The 17444-nt window shown below is 33.5% G+C and overlaps 3 protein-coding genes across 8 annotated transcripts in view; 1 reads left to right on the plus strand and 2 right to left on the minus strand.

Moving 5' to 3' along the window:
* Positions 1-2663: 2663 nt before the first annotated feature.
* On the minus strand, positions 2664-4068 carry LOC126735557 (60S ribosomal protein L13a). The gene is made up of 4 exons (XM_050439591.1): positions 3935-4068; positions 3471-3711; positions 3084-3229; positions 2664-2900 (listed from the first exon to the last, which is right to left on the minus strand). Exons 1-4 carry the CDS (start codon positions 3953-3955, stop codon positions 2694-2696), a joined length of 615 nt encoding a protein of 204 aa, XP_050295548.1. The 5' UTR covers positions 3956-4068; the 3' UTR covers positions 2664-2693.
* Positions 4069-4711: 643 nt separating this feature from the next.
* On the plus strand, positions 4712-5876 carry LOC126734814 (rRNA-processing protein UTP23 homolog). The gene is made up of 3 exons (XM_050438569.1): positions 4712-4990; positions 5148-5427; positions 5486-5876. The coding sequence occupies exons 1-3, from the start codon at positions 4871-4873 to the stop codon at positions 5848-5850; spliced, it is 765 nt and encodes a 254-aa protein (XP_050294526.1). The 5' UTR covers positions 4712-4870; the 3' UTR covers positions 5851-5876.
* Positions 5844-17444, minus strand: part of LOC126734813 (breast cancer anti-estrogen resistance protein 3 homolog) — a 67349-nt gene continuing 55748 nt past the window's right edge. For all 6 annotated transcript variants that reach the window (XM_050438564.1, XM_050438562.1, XM_050438565.1 and 3 more), the window contains one exon: positions 5844-17393. In XM_050438564.1, coding sequence (XP_050294521.1) covers positions 16863-17393 — 531 coding nt within the window. In that variant the 3' untranslated portion in view covers positions 5844-16862. The remainder of the gene's footprint in view (positions 17394-17444) is intronic.

Consider the following 17444-nt stretch of genomic DNA (forward strand, 5'->3'; position numbering starts at 1 on the left):
TATTTTAATAAAAAATTTTTTTTGTTATGAAAATCTGCTTTTGTATGTATCTGTTACTTAGGCTAAGTTAAATTTTGAAAAGAAATTAAATGAATCTCAATAATCGATGCGAATTTTTTATTTGCTTTAATAGGGCCAGGCACAGATTTTGGTTTTTTTCCTAGAAACAAAGCTAGATACGAGAAAGGCTCAAGAGGCAAGAAAGTTTCATTATTGACCGCTTAATCTAAGAAAAAATTAAATTGTCAAAAAAGCGGTGGCGTACCATAATTTTACCTCTAAGTCAATTAATCATATGCTTTATTGTCAAAAAAATTACAAAATTTTGTAGACAAAGCTAATAAAAAAAAAATATTAAAACAAAACAAAACACACAAAAAAATAAAAATAAATACATGCAAAACTGTACAAAAACAATGTACCTGGTCAATATACATCATGATGTATAAAATGTCAATAAAAATAAACACAATAGTCAATAACAGTAAATTAATTAAATACAGAATGACAGTGCAATTTATTTACTAAAAAAAAAACTAATATATTCTCTATTTTAAGATATAAAAAGAGCCAGTGTGTGTGTGATACCCAAAAAGTTATCCTAGAAAAAAATCATCCACTGCGTACAAGGCTTTTTCCAGAAAGTACGCCTTCAAAGCATTATGAAATCGAGGAAAAGAAGTAATTGATTTAATTTCCAAAGGCAAATGATTATGCATCTTTTTGGCTCTGTATAGAATATAGCTTTTTAACTCGGACCGAGGGGTTTGTAGATAAAGATCATGCACTGCGTTGCGAAGTGAATAATTGTGAGACGGCCTACTACTACTACGGCATTTCTGACTTATGTTTGCGTACTAAGCAAATAGATTAAAATATGAATAAAGAGGGAAGAGTAAGTATCTTATATTTTTTAAAGATTTCTTGACAGTGAGCTCTGCTATTAAGTCCAAGCAGATACCGAACTGCTCTCTGTCACACCGCATGTGCCCCAAAATGGAAGGGCGTAACGTAGATGTGACTCAAAAAGGGCATAATAAACTGTTCTTGATGTTTGAAAACTTAATTCCCTGAAAATGCAAGTCCCATTTTAGGGAGTAGTCAACATTAAGTTTCAAGAACTTCACAGATTCAACAATGTCCAAACTGGTGTTGTTAAGTACAAAGGGTTGAATAGTAGTTTTATATGATAAGACTTTAGTTTTTGAGACATTTAGGCACAGAAGATTAGAATCGCACCACGATTTAATGGTAATTAAGTCATTAGAAATAGTAGCATGTAGTGCCCTAGCATCCGGATTGCTCCGTGTAAAGCTAGTCGCGTCAGCAAAAAGACAGATTTTGCCACTGATGTTAAGATTGGCCATGTCATTTATAAGGATCAGAAACAAAATAGGGCCCAGGACTAAACCTTGAGGTACCCACATTCTATTGGCTTGCAAGAAGACTTTGTCGTATCAACCTTTACAAGCTGATTTCTGTAACTGAGATACGATTTAAACCACTCAAGGGGCGTTCCTCTGAACCCATAGTGATTCAATTTGTCAATTAAGATGTTATGGTTTACACAATCAAAAGCCCTGGAGAAATCACAAAAAAATTTTGCTGTTGAATGATTATTATTTATACTGGTGTAAACACTTTTAAAGAGAGAAGCATCGTTTGTGCACTTGTTACTCAAGAATCCAAATTGGTGAGGAGTAAGAATTTTATATTTAAACAGAAACGATAAGAGCCTTTTTTTAACCAATCGTTCAATGATCTTTGATAAAGTGGGAAGGAGTGCGATAGTTTGAAGCTTGTTGTTTATCTCCTCCCTTATGCAAAGGAATAATTATTGTAGTCTTAAGGCAGGTAGGAAAGACTCCATTTTGGAATGACTTGTTAATTAAGTTTGTTAGATGGATTAAGGTGCAATTTGGCAGATTGGAAAACATTTTGAGAGTGAGCCCATCTGTACCAGATGATGATTTGTTTTTTATTTCATTTATTGTAGTTTTTTTGATTTATTCTTTCTCCTTAAGCCTTGCAAACCTAAATTGTATTGTCATTCATTATTTCTTCCTTAATACTGCTGAAGCCTGTACCAGCATAATATACAATACAAAACTAAAAAATCCTTTCCTACTTTTCATGACAATAATTCCCAAACTAATAATAGTTTCATTTCACCAAAAACTGTTTTGAGATTTATCATTAACAATTTGGCTCTAAAATGAAGGAAAAATTGACTTGGAAGTAGACTTAATACCATTTTTACACTTATAATGCTAAAGAGAAATAATTCTTTTTTCTATGGAAATCCTGTTTTTTTGCTTATGTTTCAGCTGTAAGGAAATTCCTGAAAAACATCTTGTCGGACTTGCATTGTCTTATTTATTTATTGTAACACGACGTCGTGTTACAATAAATAAATAAGACAATGCAAGTCCGACAAGATGTTTTCACTGTACCATTGTCTACCACCTTCAAAAACAAGGAAATTCCTGCCAAAAATGCCTAACAGATCCGACAAATCTTTTTATAATAATGTGATATTTGGACAAATGAAGAAATTCTAACTTAATTCCCCAAAAGGAGCCCTCATCACTTTTCCTAAGTAAGCGAAACATTTCCCTTATGTAGTTTTTAAAACCCCAACTTTTCCTAATAAAAGCACAAAATAAATAATTAAAAACTTTATTTCATATGTCCTAATTATAACCATAAGCATTAATAACTTCTGTGAATGGTTTCACTTGCTTCTCAACCTTCTCAGAAGCCTGCTTAGTGATCTTCTTTAGTTTGTCCCTCTTGCGGATGGACAGCACTGCCTTAACCTTACGTTTGGTCTCCAATGTGCGTACCACAGATTGGTATTTCCATCCTACTTCGTGAGACAGACGTCCGACATGACAGAACTACAAATTAAAAAATTGTTTTAAAGTCTTTCTCATTAACCAGTAGTGAATATAGTCAAATTATAAGAAAACTCATTTTCAAGGTTTATTTCATTATTTTTGATCAAATAATGTAGGTAATAGTAAAGTAATCATTGTAACAGTTTAAAGTTGAATTGGTAAAGTTTTAAAATAATGACTTACTTTGCGTCCTGGTTTAAGACACACAACCCTCAAAGCTCCAGGGACTACAACACGCTTCCTCCTGTCATATGGGGGTGGGATACCTTCGTATGCCTTTAGTCTACGAAGAGCTTGTTTTCCTCTCTCAGATTTATGGGGCAGCATGCCTACAAATGCATATTTTCTACTAACTTACATCAAAACTAATAAAAAAACTATTATTTTAATAAGAAATCATATTGTAATAAGATGCTTTTCATTATTATTCAAATAATGTAGGTAAGATAATTTTATAATCATGTTGATAAGTTAAGAGTTTCAGCAGGTTTGATTTTTAACTGAAGCTAGTCTGAACTGTTTTTCGGGCACACCACTAGATAAAGTTAAATTATTTTAAAAATGGTTTACCTCTGACAGTTTTCCAGAAAATCCTGGAAGGAGCTCTGAAGTGGAACGGTCCACGAGCTGGATTTACAAGACATCTCTTCCTCAAGAAAGACATAAACTTCAATTTGTTCCTGAAGAAGTTACCGGAGATGTTTAATTGTTCACATCTTACAACAATAACCCTGTGCCCTTCCAAAAGGGTTTTGGCTACGATAGCGGAAAGTCGGCCTAGCAGATGGCCCCTTCCGTCTATCAGGATAGGCTGAAATAAGAGGAAAAAACGTTATTTTTGAGCTAAACGTAAGAAATACACGTGTCTCCCCAGTCCACGCTAAGGTTAGGAACCAAACGTATGGCGAATTAAGTCAAAATAATGAAAACTGTTGCAGATGTTTTGAAGCACATTGAGAGGACACTTTTGTGAAGGGGATTTGATTAAAAAAATTATGGAAAAATTGCTTAAAAATGGAATAAACAAAAAATACCTTCTGGCTGAACCCCGTCATGTTTCTGTCCTTTGCGTAAAAGACAGCTCCCGGAACGATTACAAAATGGCTGCCGATTTGACATTGACAGTTCAAGCTGCTTCCGGCAGAATGACAGAATGAGCGGGAAATTTGAACAAGGAAGTTACTAGTAGGGCTGTATATATGGATCGATATTTTTAGTAAACTGCTACCAGTGTTGCCAACTATAGGATAAGTCGAGAATAGTATGTAATTTAGCAATGTCTGTCTATGACAATTAGTAGATTTTAGAAAAAATATATCCTACAAAAATTAAATTAATTTGATGTTAACCCTTGTATAAATTAATAACTAAAAAATAGCTCCTATTATTGTGTTTTTGTTCTACCCATATTCCTAATAGTTAAATACTTAAGACATGTTTTCTTATTGCGTCCAAGCAGCAATTTGTTTAATTTGTTCAAAGGAGTAAAAGTTTTTTTTTTTAATTCTTCCAGGTAGCGTAAGAACTTTTATCCACTTAGATCCATTTGTTATTCTTTTAAATAAATAAACTTTATTGATTCCTAATGGTAGCAAAAGCAATTATTTACATTTTTTAACTTATTTCATACTTTTTTAAGCAACCCCAATAACTCATTTTTACCGGTTTACATTTAGTTTTCAGCCATTGTTAAAAAAGTGTGTATCGATAATCTGAAGCAGCTTTTTTTGCACTTTATAAATATCGATAACTTATTGCCATTACTATTACCACGTGGTTGTTATGGACGTTTGACACATTTGACATTTTCGGTTCATAACAAAAGTCATAATATAACCTTAAAATTACTTAGAGGTTTTCTCATCTAATTTTTTAAGTTTTAAAATATTCTTGTGTTGTGTTTAAAACCTAATATATTTCTCTTCCATGAGTGTAGAAGAATAGGGGTCAGTCAATAACTGATATTCAAAATGAAAATTAGAAGGTACAAAAAAGTCAACAAGCACCTTGGTTTCTTCACCAATAATTTTGGATTCAGGCAGCCCTACCAGCTTTTGGCTGATGGTACATTTTGCTTTGCAGCTCTCAACGTAAGTATTACATTTATAAACTAATACCCCTCTTCAAAAGCTTTTAGAAAAGTCTACCCCATTTCTTTTAAATAGGATACCAAGACTGAGTAGGACTTGTTTCCAAAAGAACATTTATTCATCATTCCTTTAACTTACCAAGTTCCTTTTCTTGTAGAACAAAATTAATGTTGCAAATGACATCCCAAAATACCTTCAAAGTGAAATAAAACTAATAACGACCCAATGTGCCATAATAGAAATGGAAAAGTTGGGCCCTAAACTGAATGGTGCCTTGATAATATTAAAAAAATATGTGCTACACAAATGTGGGCATGAAGGAAAACCGATTCCTGGTTCCCAATGTTTATTAAATATGGTTGCCATGGAAAACCCAAAGCACTACATTGTGTGTACCCAGGACAGAGATTTACAAGATAAATTGCGATTATTGCCAGGTAAATGGAGGAAATAAATAAATAATTTATTCTTGTGTTATGTTTGTTATATTTTTAGGTGTTCCACTGTTATATTTGCATGTGAAAACTCCTGTTTTGGAGCAACCTTCAGAAGCATCAATAAAGAGAGCTGAGGAGAAAATGACTGGTTTAGTACAATCCGAAGTTGAAAAACTTAAGCAGTTGAAGGAGGAAGAAGGAATTTCCACTGAGGAGACAAAAGTTAAAAGGAGAAAGAAAAAAGGACCCAATCCCTTGTCTTGTAAAAAGAAGCAGAAGAAACCCCAAGAAAATCCCATACAGAAGAAGGAAAGTAAACCAGAAATTGAGAAAAAGAAGAGAAAAAAGATTAGGATTCCACAGCATGTGAAAGAAGAGATTTTAAAAAGAACTTTTATGAAAATAAACAAGTTGAATGATTAGTTAAATAGAAGGATTTATTTTGCTAACCTTTGTAAACTAGTATATAATTGATTACCAAATAAGCATTGTGTACAAGAGAGGTAAGTATAAGAAATTTATTATTTTAAAATAAAAAAGCATTTTATGCAAAATACCTAATAACTCTAAAACAGTAAAAACCTGGTTCTGAATATCATTTTTTTTATTGATTATCCATTTATTTAACACTGCTGTTACACAGAATAACCTACTCTACTACTTACATTCCTTCTACTTCGTAATAGTTTCTTAAAAACCTAGTATTCCTATAGCGTAATAGACTTGTTAATAAATTATTAAAATCGCTACAATATCTTCATATTAATATAATATACATATATATTTGTTTTCCTAGTTACATGTTAAAATGTACAATAACATCACATAAAAATCATGTATATAATGGGTAAAACTATACTAAAAATCACAATTCAGTCGGTTACTATTAGCCTGATGGTAAGTATCGGAGCCTATATACACCTATTTACTTTTAGGCCATATAATAAATTCTATTAAGCTTTTTTTGGTGAACCATGAGCAGTTTGTCTTTTTATGGGAATAGATAAATTAATAAAATAAATGTTTCATTATTTATACAGGATGATTTGCATAATGGGAATAGGAGCCAGCGGGTAATGGGAGCCACCTCGTTATTTACGCCATGATGTGCGTAATGTAATCTTGGAACGCAGCAAACATTTAACCTTGATGCTTTCAAACTACTTTGAGTTACATCTAAATCAGTTCACTTTCGGCAGTCTTCCGAATTTGAAGGTAAGTTTTGAATTATGAGTTATTATGCTTTCTCCTTTGGTTGTATTACTTAGAGATACATTTAGATTCAAGAAACGTGTTTGTTTTGCTTTAGCATTAACTGTTCTTCCTTCTAAACTAAAATTGAAGAAAGAACAACTGCAAAGTTCAGGAAAACTTGGTAAAAGGGTAAAGATGGGGTCTTTACCCTTCAGCAAGAAACGGAAATGGCACAACATTTAGTTACCCTTGCAAATATGTTTTATGGGCTAACTAGGTGGCAATTTTGTCGCTTAGCTTACAGATGCGCCGAAAATTTAAGAATTAATCACCCCTTTAATAAACAGAAGCAGTTAGCTGGAAAAGACTGGCTAGATGGATTCTTAAGACGGAATTCCACGATCAGCATTCGTAAACCTGAGGCCACGAGTTTAAACCGCATCAAGGGTTTTAACAAGGACGAGGTTACTCGCTTTTTCGACAATCTTCACACGGTTCCGTCTAAACAGAATTTCAAGAAGTCCAATATTTTTAATATGGATGAAACGGGAATAACGACGGTTCAAGAACCTGGAACTATATTGGCTAGAAAAGGTCAAAAAAGGATAGGTTCGGCAACTAGTTGGGAGCGTGGCAAAAACATTACTGTAATTTGTTGCATAAGCGCTGCCGGATCGTTTGTGCCCCAATTTTTTATATTCCCCGGAAGAGGATTTTCTCCACTACTTGCTAAGGATGGGCCTCCAGATGCGGAATATCAGGTTACTTTTAACGGCTGGACTAATGAGGAAATGGTCGAATTGTGGCTTCGGCATTTTGTAAAATTTGTTAAGCCCAATCGTGATGAACTAGTATTACTTATTCTAGATAATCATTCTAGTCATGCAACGCTTGAAAGTTACAATTACTGCAAAGAAAATTTCATTACGATACTGTCCCTCCCACCACATTCATCACATCGGATGCAGCCGTTAGATGTAACATTTTATGGTCCACTAAAGAAGTCCTACTATAAAGAATGTGACAATTACATGAAGTCAAATAACCTCATACAAATCACTCCATATGATGTTGCAAGTCTTTTTAACAAAGCTTATTCCAAAGTTGCTTCTTTGGAAAAGGGAATATCAGGGTTCAGATGCACAGGTATTTTTCCATACCAGCCAGATATCTTTACTGATGCTGATTTTGTCTATAATTGTGTGCCACCAGCTTGCGTGGATACTAATGAGAAGACAACGGGATCACCAGCAAGTAGCTCTAAAATAACAGAAGCAAACAGCAAAGACAATGCCCAAAATCAGACACGGTCTCCTCTGATTCATAAAACACCAACAAAAGATGAAAGTAGTCGATCATGCGATCCCGTACTAGGTTGTTCCACATGGCAAGAGGAATCTGATCAGTCCATTAATACGTCGTCCATCTCTGATCTCCTTTCTATAATATCCCCATTGCCTCAAAAAGACGATAATAAAAGCAAGAACTTAAGACAAACACGAAAACAGCATTCCGAAATGTTTACCCAGACACCTATGAAGATATTTTTTGAAGAAAAAAAGCGAAAGAAACAAGAACGTGATGAAAAAAAAAAGAACATGTAAAGGCATGAAAACAGAGAACATAAACAAAACTAAAAAGAACAGCAAAATAGAAAGTGCTAAACGACAAGTAGGAGCAGACGAATTGTGGTCATCAGAAGATGAAGAACCTTTGAAGAAAACAGTTATTAGCAAATATGTGTCCAAAACGGAGTCAAAACCAGTTAATAAATATATTAAATATGCAAAAGGAAAAGTCGTTTACAAAAAAGGCACGAACAAAAGACAAGTTGCTGAAGAATCGTCATCTTCAAAAGACGAAGAGATAAGTGAGTTTATATGAGATTGTGAGTGCGATGATCTTAGCGACAGCGCCGCTCATGTTAGATGCATTATTTGTGACGACGTTGGAAAAAATAATGAACTGTGGTACCGTTGTACGAATTGTGGCAGTTGGGCACACTCTGAATGTTCAGGCGTACAGGATGCAGAGGGCTATATTTGTGATTTTTGTTTACGACGGTAGTTATATTTTAGCATGTAGGTATTTTTGCTTAAGAATTTATGTTACGTTCGTTACATTTTCAAATAAAGTCCATTTTTTATGAGGACTAGCTTAATACTTATTAAAAAGATCTTAAAAACTACAATAATAAATCTGGCTGCCATTACCCAATCGTTGTGGGAAATGAAAGCCAAACGAACTTTTTTAAAAAGTTTTTTTATAAAAAGAAATAAATTTATTTTTTCCACAACTGTTATTAAAATGTAACGTTAAAAAATCCTTTTAAATGCTGGTATGTTTGAAAGAACTTTTTTTATATTTCTATTGACAATAATGCATTAAGTGGCTCCAATTCCCCTCCGCTCTCCTAGGTACAGTTACTGTTACATAAGTTTAGCAAATAATTCATGAAATCTTCTTTATTAAAAGATATAAACCTTATGGCCAAAAATTTAATAAAATATAGGCTGTTGCAATTAAAATTATTTATATGTGAATCACCTGTTATTTAATGATTTTCTTTATAAAACTTGTTGATAGCATGAATTAACATGGATTGTGTGGAATATAAAAAAGCTTTTAACTCAATAGTTCCGCTTTTAGTTGAGGATATATCTTATTAAAAAAATATTATAGCAACTTATAGGAAAGACTTATTCGAGTAGCAAACAAGAGCAAAAACAGCAGTCTTTCAGTTTGTATTGTCAAAGAATCGAAGACAAAAATGAAGGAAACTGTGTAATGTTAATACGTGCTTTATGAACGTAAATTTATTACATGAATTAATGAGCACCTTTTTTATTATAACCTCTTTATCTACAAAAGTTAAAGCTTTTTAATTACATATAAACAATACTGGGTATGTTCTTCAAGCCATACAAAACTAAAACGTTATTATATATGTCTCTAAAAATCACACAAACAGTAGTAGGAATGATATGTTGCTACAATGTGAAAATAATATATAAATTAAATATGTATATAGTGAATGCTTAGAAATGCCCCCCTCAAATAAAGGGAGTTTGCATGCTTACACTTTATATGATGTGTCCAGCCAAGGGAATTGATTAAACGTATGACTTTATTGCTTTTAGCTACTTTTTTTTTGATTTTCTACGTTTTAAACGAATTTTGATTTTTTCTTTCAAAATATATAAAAAAGCATGATGTTACAAGGCATATACAATGTTTGTACAATACACATGTACATAAGTACACATAATTACTTAAATATGCCTCAAAAAAGTACAGCCTCTATGATATAGTTAATAATATAGATTGGTGTTAAAGCGTTGTTTCTATTTTTCCGTCATTATAAAACTGGCAGTGCTACATTGAAACTTAGCGAAAACTCGGTTTAAACAGCAGTTTTTTAGCTCTATAGGCAGTGCTGTGTTTTTTAAGTAAATTTTTGACTATTTGTAATACTATTAGTCCGGAAATAGCCTTGCTCAGCTGCAAAGTCATAAATCTTGCAGACTATGGACTATATAGTCCAAATACAGGGACTACCTATATATAGGGTGAAACAGCAAAATTGATTTTACCCTGGAATGGATTAAATATGGGGACCACCTTAGTTTAATCCGTTTTCAAACTTCGGATAAACCATATCGATGGTTTAAAGCACAAATATTGTATGTCCACTTTTTGTCCATTTCTGTACAAATATTGTATGTCCAGAATGACGAGTAAGGTGGGGATCAACACTTCACTCATATTGTAAAACCACAGACTAATAAGTTCTGTCTAAGCACACTTATAGTATATAATGGATTCTAAAGCAGTGCACAACTGGTCGAAGCACAAATATAGTAAGTCCGGACATACAATATTTGTGTTTTTTTAGAACAATTAACACGAGCTCAAATATTGTATATCCGGACATAACATAAATGTGCGCTGTAGTATTATTGACATAAGCCCTCCGTTTTCGACTTGTTTGGACTTGCTATATTTTTATTTTCATAATGATGTTTATTGGCGTCGCAGTGTTCTGTTAGTTAAATAAGAAGCAGCTTATTGTGAGTTAAAGTGAACTTTTATTGTTGCAACAATGTTTAAACGTGGTAAAATGATGGTTGACCTGATACGAAAGCAAAAAGATCATCAAGAAACAGAGGAATAAGATAAAATATTAGGAATAAGATTTATACAGAGGAATAAGATAAAATAACGAATAAGGTTAGAATAAAATGCAAATGCGCAGGCTGTTTTGGTCATAATATCCAGTGAACGAGAGAGATGTGTGTTCGATAATGTGATTGGTTACCCTTTTTTCTTATTTGTTATTTTGTTACCTGTATAAATGGGAACTGTCAAATAAGGCCTTTCTTTAATTTTTTATCTTATTTGCTATTTTATGTTATTTATCTGTATAAATCCAGCTTAACTAATAATTACTATTGTATTTTATTGGTCCTTATATTATTATTTAAAAATTACTGGGTTGGTGCAAAATTAAAAATTATAGGATATGCACACATTATATTTTCTGGTTTAATTTTAGATCTGCAAAATGCATTACAAACCTGCGAGGAGTCCACCGATTTTCGCGAGGATTGTAGTTCTTCACATGATCCAAATTCTGCTCAATCAGATATTTTGATTATTCCTTTTGGTATGTTACATTGAATTACCACTTACCACACTCATATCGTTGATTATTTTAAATCTTCTTTTTTAATATTTTTACCTACTCGCGTGCAATAAAGTGCAGTTTACAGCACTGTTTTCAAGACGGAAAGTATCACTTTACTGCACACAATGCAGTAAAGTTACTTTATCGCATAGTGTGCGGTAAAGTAAAAGTCAAAGTCAATAATGCATTTTTTAATGCTCGGAGGTAAAATTTTGTGCTTAACACATACAGAAAGTATAGTGCCTTTACCGCCCTTGATGGCTTGACCGAACTTCGCTTTGCATCGTTCTGTTAACTGCTACCGTGTGCGGTAAAGTATCACTTTCCGCACTTGTTAGGTAAATAACTAGTGCTTAATTTTAATAATTACCTCATTGAACAAAGCCTCATTTATTAGGAGTCTTAATAAAATTTGATCAAATTTTATTGTACGCACTTCTTACAGATTCAGCTAAAGAGTTAACTGAGACGAATCCCTCCTGTGGTGTTTCTGTGGTCCAATGCGAAGAGATTGCAGAAGAACAATCGGCATCGTTACAAGTGCTAGAAAATTTGGTAGAGTCAATTGAGACGAATCCCCCTGTGGTGTTTCTGTGGTCCATTGCGAAGAATTTGCAGAAAAACCACGAGTTCCAGAAAACTTGATAGAAAACATCGACTATTCGGTCAACGAATTCAATCTGTTCGAGTATACAATGAATACAATTGAAACCGAGAATGATAGACTTACTCACTAATAAAATACCAAGTGAAAGTTCATTTACTTCTGAGGAATATGTCCTAGAAGAGGAAGAAAACACAACAAGTGACAATGATGAAGATGGTGAAACAAATCCTATAGAAATACCTCCACAACCAACAACATCCAGAGAAGTTTTGGTACCTGAAGTTAAAAAAACACGGAAAAGGCAAGCAGAACCAGATACATGGAAAAGAAACGAGCGAAAAATAAAAAGAATGTTTGGTAAGAGCTATCAAACCAGAAAAAATATCGTTATGCCAGAAAAAAAGCCAAGCTACATCAATTGCTCAAGGTGGAGATTCAAATGTTCTGATAAGATATCTTTGGAGAGACAGCAAATTTTGCATTAAGAGTATTGGGGACTTGCTGATGCCGATCGTCAAAAAGCACGCTTCTGCTCGTTGGTCACAGAAAATAGCATTCAACGTCACAGGAAACGAAAGCCAGAAAGCAATATCACAAAAACTAAATCACGCGTATATTCACTACCTGATGAACAAGGCTCTAATGTGCGAGTTTGCTTAAAATTTTTTTGTGCAACTTTTAGCATAAGTTTCCAAATTATTGATCTTGCTTTGAAAAAACGTGGTCCAGGTGGAGCTTATATTGGTACTGATGGACGAAAAGAGTCACTACAGTCGGAGCGAAACGAAAAAATTGTATTTGGCAGCTGATTTGAATTTATCTGTTATGTACCGTTTGTATGTTGAAATTTATTGTACAAGTGAATCAATCCCTCCTGTTTCTATTAATGTTTACCGAAAAATATTTAATAGTTATGATCCACAACTGTCGTTCCATGTCCCTAAAAAGGACCAATGTTCCACATGCAATGTGTATTATAGCGCTACAGACAAAACCAATTTGGAAGAAAGCTGGCAACTTCACAAAAAGAAGGAGAAAAAAGCAATGGAGATGAAAGATGCAGATAAAAAAAGATCACTAGAAGATCAATCTAGATCAATCTACCGAGCAATTTCTTTTGATTTAGAAGCTATTTTGTTAGTCCCTTTTTCCGCTGATTCTCAAATCAATTACAAGCGTAAGCTCTCTGTTTTTAATTTCACCATATTTGATTCTTTTGATCACAGTGGTCACTGTTTCCTTTGGGAGGAAACTCATGGCTCTAAAGGACCTTTAGAAATTGGTACGTGCCTATTAAAGTATTTGTACAACTTACCTCAGACTGTGTCACATGTTACTAGTTTTTCTGATACTTGCGGAGGGCAAAATCGGAATCAATTTGTTACTGCAGCGATGTTGTTTGCTGTCAATAAAATTGAACACTTACAAATTGTAGATCTAAAGTTCATGGAATCCGGCCATTCCTATCTAGAGGCAGATTCAATACACGCCACTATTGAACGAGCACGTAAACATCGCAAAATTTTCACAACCGAAGAATGGGGGTTGTTAATAGAAATGGCAAGAAAAAAACCATGTCCGTATCAGGTCTTTAAAGTTGCTTTTCCAGATTTTTATGACTTACAGCAACTGGCGTCACTTGTAATGCAAAATACCAAAGTAAATACTTCTAAGGAACAAATAAAATGGCTTCACATTAAATGGCTAAGATCTGATAAATCTAAACCATTCATCATTCAATATACATATTCATTGGCTGATAATGAATTCTTAGAATTTGATGTTTTGCAAGGAAGAAAAAAGAAAACTGTATCATGGGAAACTCTGGACTTAATTGCACAAAAATATAAACAAAGATTGCCAATTTCAGAAGCCAAAAAAAAAGACTTACTTTATTTGCTTGGTAAGAAAATTATTCCCATGGCATACAAAAGTTATTTTAAAAGTTTACCGAGTTCAAAGAAAGCCAAAGATCTTGTTCCATATAAAACAAATCCTAACGTCGACGATGAAGAGGATTAAAATGCCGATAATATACGATAAGCTTTGTTCTACCTTTAATTTGTCACCGAATGTGTTTTTCTCAATAAAATCTTGAAATTGTAATAATAAATAAATTGTTTTTTTTTATTAAGCCTATTTGTAGTATGTCCACTTGAGGAAATTTAATATATCGTATGTCCAGCATATTTCGAATTATAACTATTTTTATTAAAAATGATGATAGCAATTTGTAATATCATAATATATTGGTATTACAAATACCTGAACTCACTTAAAAAAATACCAAATATTTTGTTATTTTATCACAAAATTTACTTGAATGCGAAAGAAAATCTATTTTTCATATTTCTGCAAAATTTATAAATTTGGACATACAATATTTGCGCTTTAAACCATCGATATATAACCATATATAGCATATATATTTTACTTGCTAGTGCCACGCCTACCATCAATTTTTTTTTCTTAGGTTGGTACTGTATGATAAACTTGATTAGCGGTTAAATTTACCTACTCATTCCGATGTTGCCAGACTAGTTTAACGTTAGTACCTATAATAGGCAAATTTTAACATTATTTTCTATGAGGCAAGAGACTTAAATTCGCTTTCCGGAAATCTAATGTTTTTTAAGTACGAAATGCCAATTTCAGTTCAAATTTGCAGTTAAAGTCTGGCAATACCAAAACGAGTATGTGATTTTCAGAAAAGCCAGGGCAGTCAAGCAAGTAAAATAAAATAACTGTCTTAATGGGGAAAGGATCCGACGCTTTTGTGGTATTCTGTATTATCATCCCAACAGTATGAAGACAATATTTTTTTCTTATTGATAATCAAGTCTGTCAGTCTTCAAATCAAAGTAATCTCTATGAGTTAAAGGTCTTTTAGGTTGGTAGCGCTGAAGAATGATTGACTTGATTATCATGCTGCCAATAGTAAAAAAGTAAAATGAAAATTTCTTCTTAGCAACAATTTTGATAATTATAAAAGTTCAATGTTGTGTAAGCTTTTCGATTTAGCATTAAAAATTGGCAATACCGGAATAAGAATGTAATTTTAACCGCTGGTTAAATAATTAAGTCTGGCAGTCTGTTTTAGGTTGGTAGAACTGAGGACTGATTGACTGAGGCTACCAATAGTACAAGAATAAAAAGGCAATTTTTTGTTTTGGAGACGGAGATTTGGTCATTTTGGCACATGATTAATTTTTTTTCTATTTTTTTAGACACAATTTTGACAATTATAAAACGCGATAATTGTTTTTGTATTTTAGCCGCTAGTTCCCAATGCCAATCACCTGAAAATAAAATCACTGTTTTAGGTTGGTAGTACTGAGCGTTATTATCGTGCTCCCAACGATAGAAAAGCAGAATAAGAATGACATATGTTGTTCTGGGAATAAAAAAAAAAATAAGGTCAATGCTGACGAATTTAGCGATGCCAACAGAAGAAATATTTGTATATGGAAACCTTCAAACGGAATAAAAATAATATTTTATTTATCTACTATTGGTGCCGTGGAACCAGTTAGTAATGCCAAACCTAAAACGACAAAAACCCTGCAAAAATGGCGCCATTTTTAAGATTTCTAAAAAATTACTCTGTAATGCCAATAAAAAATATTCAAAACTGCCTGTGATTTATGACTTAACGATAATAACTCTAGAAATCAGCTGTTTCTTAAACTTGAGGCAAGAGAATTGCGTTTAATTCTTGGGAATCTATTGTCTTTTAAGCACGAAATGTCAATTTCAGTTCAGATTTGGTATTACAGACTGCCAACACCGGAATGAGAAAAACCAGGCCAGCCAAACACTTAAAATAAAATCTGAAGTCTTAATGGGGGGCAATATAAACCATACCGACGCTTTTGAAATATCCTTTTATGCTTACAATAGTATGAAAAAAAAAATGACGTTTTTTGTTTTGGAGTCTAAGTTGGCAATAAAATAAGGATTTTTTCTTGTTGATTGGATTATAAGTCGATTTTACTTTGAAAACTGGCAACATGGGAATGAGTATGTAATTGTAGTCGCCGATCAAAACCAAATAAAAAATCAAGCCTACCAGTCGCTTGAAAATAAAATCACTAACTGAAAATAAAATAAAATAACTAATCATACGAGTTGAAGGTCTTTTAGGTTGGTAGCGCTGAGGAATGATTGACTTCATTACCAGGCCGTCAAAAGTAGAAAAACGCAATTTTTTTTTGGAGATTAAGTGTGCCAAATAATTCTTAGTGTTTTTAGCAATTTTGACAATTTTGAAAGGTTGTATTAGGAATTCCATTCATCATTAAAAATTAGCAACGACGGAATTATTATTGTAATTAATAGTAGAAAAATGCAATTTTTTGCTTTAGAGATTAAGTTTGGTAAATAATTCTTACTGTTTTTTAGCAATTTTCACAATTATGAAAGGTTGTGTTAGGAATTCGATTCAGTATTAAAAATTAGCAACGCCCGAATTATTTTTGTAATTTTCGCCCCTAGTTGCCAGTGTCAACCACTTGAAAATAAAATGACTCTTTTATCTTTTAAGTTGGCGGTACTGAGCATTATTAACAGGCTGCCAACAATAGAAAAACATAATAAAAAATGACATTGGATGTTCTCAATACTGACGATTTCAGTGATGCCAACAGAAGAGATATTTATATAAGGTAACCTTCAAATAAAAGAAAATTCTACCATTGGTGGCATGGAACCAGTCAGTGATACCAAACCTAAAAGGAAAAAATTGCGCCATTTTGAAGATTTCCAAAGAACTGCTCTGTAATGCATATAAAAACGTTCAAAATTGCCTGTGATTTATGACTTAGCGCTAGTTTCGGCTATCCGGTAGTTCAAATCTGTATCATCTGCAAATAAGAACGGACATAATCCGTATTTCTACAGTCTAATGTACAACATTAATAACAAAATCACCTGCCTAGGAACTTGAACTTAGACCTCACTCTCACTTTTGACATTACAATACTTCTCGGCCATCACAGTAAGCACTTGCTCGAATTTCGAATGTCGCTCGGGGGCGCTCGCTAACGCCCCCCGACTGCCCCACAAGAATTTCAAATGAAATTCCGTGCGGAACATGTCAAGGGTCAGCTCGTCGGTTCGGGCTTCTCCCAGTACGATTTCCGCATTTCTCTGGTACATTTGCTGGGTGTCCATGTACTTCCTGGCCGCCTGTAGGTGGTTCAGTAAGGTGGTGAGGCCAAAATCTTGGGTGTTTGACTCCCAGAAGCTAAGGCAACTGTTGGCCAACTGAGATTGTTTGCCTGGCTGCAGAAAATCCTGGAGGTTTCGCTCTAAGAGTAGGATGAGAGGTAGGAGGTGAGGTATGGTGGTGTTGGGGGCTTGAGGGTTTGAACAACAGTTCATGTGTTTTAACGTGGGACGGAGTTTTGCTTCGAAGTTAAAGGCCGAGTCGGTGTATTTTTGACGGAGCATGTGCCATGCCGAGTCTAATCGTTCAATCTGGAACGAGAGAATATTAATTTCTCACTATTCAAGAATCAAACTTTTAAT

The sequence above is a fragment of the Anthonomus grandis genome, chromosome 4, assembly GCF_022605725.1.
Source record: "Anthonomus grandis grandis chromosome 4, icAntGran1.3, whole genome shotgun sequence".
Classification (NCBI taxonomy): domain Eukaryota; kingdom Metazoa; phylum Arthropoda; class Insecta; order Coleoptera; family Curculionidae; genus Anthonomus; species Anthonomus grandis.